Source organism: Echinops telfairi, unplaced genomic scaffold (genome assembly GCF_000313985.2).
Source record: "Echinops telfairi isolate 266 unplaced genomic scaffold, ASM31398v2 ScPeMD7_70;HRSCAF=299, whole genome shotgun sequence".
NCBI lineage: Eukaryota > Metazoa > Chordata > Mammalia > Afrosoricida > Tenrecidae > Echinops > Echinops telfairi.
The window spans coordinates 31,249,515-31,253,848 of record NW_022103968.1 but is presented as its reverse complement, the minus strand read 5'-3'; the positions used below and the strand labels follow the sequence as shown (position 1 = coordinate 31,253,848).

At 56.6% G+C, this 4,334-nt stretch overlaps 2 protein-coding genes across 4 annotated transcripts in view; both read left to right on the top strand.

Annotated features, from left to right (window-relative positions):
• HOGA1 (4-hydroxy-2-oxoglutarate aldolase 1) overlaps nucleotides 1–4,334 on the top strand; it is a 30,198-nt gene that overhangs the window by 2,566 nt on the left and 23,298 nt on the right. The gene's annotated exons all lie outside the window — the stretch shown is intronic.
• Nucleotides 2,196–3,447, top strand: CUNH10orf62 (chromosome unknown C10orf62 homolog). Its single transcript, XM_013004139.2, has one exon. The coding sequence runs from the start codon at nucleotides 2,248–2,250 to the stop codon at nucleotides 3,148–3,150; it is 903 nt and encodes a 300-aa protein (XP_012859593.2). The 5' UTR covers nucleotides 2,196–2,247; the 3' UTR covers nucleotides 3,151–3,447.

Below are 4,334 nucleotides of genomic sequence, written 5' to 3'. Positions count from 1 at the left end.
ATCAATTGTGTAAAGCACATCTATACATTTGTTGCCCTCATCATTCCCAAAATTCGCTTGCCTCTTGGGTTCCCGGAATCAGCTCATTTTCCTTTCCGCCCCCACCTCCCCCAAAAGAAAATGTTTTGACAATGATGATGGCAGCATGCGTACAAATGTGCTTGACACAATAGATGTATGTATGGCGTTTGATAAGAGTTGTAAGAACCCCCAATAAAATGATTTAAAAAAAAACAATGATGGTGCTATGAGGCATGACTGACCTCCCAGCAGTGTGGTCATGGGACTCTGTCCTATGGGACTGTGAGCAGGGACACAGCTGTCCAACACGTCCTCCCAGCTCAGCTCATGGGGGCCTGAAGGTTTGAGCCGAGGTCTGGGCCTTGAAGAAATCTCCTATCAGAAAACCTCTAAGAGGAGTGAAGTGTCTTCTTCAACAAGGGCACCGTACCCAGACAACCCGTGGAGACCCTCTTTCCCTCCCACTCCCACAGGCATGGGGGTGTCCCAGGGGCACAGGCGCCAGCAGATTCAACTGCGAGGCACATGAGCCACTACCACACTGCCTTCCTTGCAAGGGTGCCAGCTGCTGCTCCCACTTCCTCACTCACCACACACCAGGGCACCAGAAGCTGTCCTAGACAGAGCCTGGGGCAGCTGGCGCCAGAAGTCCTGGGTAAGAATCTTGGTTCTGCCAATGACCCCGACCTTGGAGAGTCCGTTCAGCTTCTCCAACCCTGTTTCCCTGTTTTAAAATGGGGACAGGACCACCTTCAGCCTCCTGGCCAGGAGTCCATGTCTCCCTTCCAAGGAGCTCAAGCAAGGAGCAGTGACACAGAAGTCCCAGGGCCCAGCCAGAACACACCATAAGGAGTTGAAGGGCAGATCCAGCTCTGAAACCTGTCTTTCTCTGGCCCTCTCCTGAACCCTGGGGTCCACTCTGCAGCCCCACGCTAGGGCTCGAAGGAAGGAAATACTGCCAGGGCCTCCAGCCCTGAGTCAAAAGCCCTGGGAAGAGGTGGAAGCTCTAATGATTCTTCAGGAAGGCATTGCCTGAAACTGTAACTCTTTTTAAAAACAAAACAAAGCATTCTTAATTTGTACTGGTTATTGGGATACAGAGTTTTCTTTGAAAATATATCATAACATGTAACCGGAGACAGAGAGGGAGAGGTGGTAGCAGGAGGGGCCTTTGGCCAAGAGCTCATGCTCACAAACTAGCTCCAAGATGGACTTTGAGTTGTTGTTTGCAAACTAGGGAGGAGCACAGAGCTGCTCCAGCAGATGGGGGTGGAGATGTCCCCCGCAAAGCTGGAAACTTGTGTCTCTCTCAGTCGGGAGAGCGCCCAATGATAACATGGGATCATTCTGCAACCTCACAACCAGTACTTCCTTCAACTAAATACTGTTTAAATATTGTAATTTTTATAACCTTGTTTAGACCTTCTTTCTCCTTCCTTTTCCCCTCTTTCTTCCTTCCTCCTCCTTCTACATACCACAGACTTCTTGGGAAGAAGAATATTGGCCAAGGACTATCTCTTTGGCCAGAGGCCCCGGGAATAGCCCAAGATTGTGAGCCAGGCCCCCAGTTTTTTGTCCCCTATGAAAGCCATCTGGCTCCCTGGCCCTCATCACACCAACCTGACCTGTGTGCCCATTTACCTGGGGCAAATTCTGGGTTTGCATCACCCTGGATGGGCTGGCAGCCCCCACCTCCAATTGCCCCAAAGATCTGGGACCCAGTGCCATCCTCCTCTCTCTGCTTTGCCTTCCCCGTTCACTGCTGTTCCCCCAGGTGCAGCCTCATGGTACAGCTGGCCCCTTTTCCTTCTCGACGTAGCCGCCTCCATGTGTGGCAGACAGGGAGCTGAGCTGGCAGCAGAGACGGAGTGTGGGGTGGAAGGGAGACGCTGCCTCAGGCGCACTGGAATGGATGCCAGCCCCGTCAAGGGGCTCCTTGTGGCAGGCCGGCTTGGCCCAGCAGCCTTTGCCCCCTGGGAGAGGGAGAGACCAAAGACCAGATTGGTAAGGGTGGAGTCACTGAGCAGCATGGATCACAAAGCAGGAGGCAGAAGCAACTTCCACTGACCTTGGGGCCAGCTGTAGACGGAGCCAGGCTTCAGACAAGGCCTGCCAGGCAGGATGTCCTGGATGCTGTGGTCCCTCTCCTCCCCCCACCCCCGCACCGCCTTCCTCACAATGGGGTTCATTGCTGAGGTGGGAGGGGGCTCCTAAGGAGGGTGCAGCATGGGGGCTAGCCTGCCAGGCAGCCCCAAGGTTCCTTTCAAGCATGAGCCTGACCACCTGGGCCCCTCCATCGGCAACGCACTCCTAACTCTGTCTGCTCAGCGGGGGCGTCAGGTCCTGGAGACCTTCTGGGAGCTGGTGCAGCACCCATCATGCAAGCTGGCACTGGCGGCTGGCCTCCTGCTGGGGGGCGGGAGCCTCATGCTGTGGATTCAGAAGAAGAGGAGGGGCCAGACGGCTGCTGAGTCACCCGCAGATTCATCAGAATCCCACCCAACAAAGAAAGAAGGCTGGATCAAGTCTCACTTCAGCCGCCTCTCCGAGGAGAAGCTAGCCAGCGGCAGTCATGCCGCCACCTCCACACCCGAGCTGGAGGGTGGCAGTGGGGAGGCCAGTACCCGGATCCGTATGGAGACCTTCACCTCCAGGCACGGGGAGGCGGGCACCACCCTCCGCCGAGAGTCCTTCACCAGCAGGCAGCGGACATCGGGGGCTTCGGGGGTCAAAGAGAGCCACAGGGAGTCCTCAGAATCCTCCTCGGCGGACGATCCCACTTGGGCTGCTGTAGCTGCCTGCGCCAAGGAGATTGACTGCAAAGGGCGGCACCTGGCCACCTCCATGCTCCAAAGAGCCGCTGTCTGCCAGCGCACCGGCCACCTGGAGACCAAAGACATCAACCGGGAGGAGTTGAAGGCCCTTGAGGAGGTAGAGCTGAAGCTGAAAGGAAATTTCCTCCTCCAAGAGGAGAACACCATCGGGGGCATGAACCACATTCACACCTTCCAGGGCCACGGTCCCTATGGCCACCACAGCCACCAGGCTCACCCCAGTCACCAGGGCCACCAGAGTCACAGCATGCCCAACCGAAGCCAACAGATGTATGACCCCTTTGAAGCCACCTGAGCAGCGAGATGCCTGTCCACCAGAAGGGCTGGCACACATACCCAGGCCTGCTCTCTCTTCTGGGCCATGCTTGGTGTGAGGCTGCTGCCCAAATCCCTTCTTTCCCAGCCCCACAGGGGTCGTGGGCAGATGGGACTCGGTGCCCAAGGTTGGCCCCAGAGGATGTTGGAAGAGCTGAAAGGTGGTGAAGGAGCCGAGACGCTCTGAGAGAAGACAAGGCGGCCCCCAGAAGCATCTGGGAGCCCCACACTGACGTCAAATGCCTGGAACTGAGCCAATAAAGCCGTGTGCACCCTCCCTGTGAGTCTGGGGCTCTGTGGCCAACCTCAGGGCTGAGCAGGGCAGGGGGCGAGAACTTCTCTCTCAGTGGGGTGCTGGCCCGGGTGCGCGCGTGTGTGTGTGTGTGTGTGTGTGTGTGTGTGTGTGTGTGAGTGTGTTCTCACTGGGCTCTTTTGAAATTCCTTAAGCAGACTCCTTAACTGGTCTCTGGTTCCTGGGGTGGGAACTTCCCAGGAGGTTATCTGTCTGAGGGGCAGGGGAGAGCAGCCACATCCCCCCCCCCGCCCCCCCGTTTCCTCTGGAGCCATGGGGCATCCTATTGCTGTGTTTTCTCCTGGCCCCACTTGCCCTATTGCAAGAGTTCCTTGGGGTCTCGCTGCCCAACCTGGTGCTTCCCAAGCACATGCCTTCAGATAGGTGTAGCGTCTCTAACCTTGCTCCTGCTACCATGGCTTCACCTGTAACTGCCTGCTTCCCCTGCTGCTATCAGCGTTCCAGTACCGACCACCGGCTCCCTGTCTTTGCCTTGCTTTGTGCTGAGTGTTAAGTCACAGCCCCACAAGGGAAGGCACGGCATTATCGCTGTTTTGCAAGTGAGGAACCCGAGGCTCAGAGAAATTATGCCGAGAGATGCCATACCTTGTAAGTGATGTTGCCAGGGTTAGAGTCTAGTTTTGCCTGACTCCAAAGCGGTTCCATTCCTCTCTGCCTGCAACTGCCCCGCAGGCTTCTCCGCAGCCGCTCCCAGTGGGGGCGCTCCCTCCCTCATCTGTATCCCTCTCCTCTTCCCAGCTGTTCTGACATTTCTTTGGCTTCATGCAAGTGGGGAGCTCAAACTGCCTCCTCCCGCTGTTTCCCAAGAAGTCATTTCTAGGACAATGGTGACCCCAAGTGAGCTGCCCCCC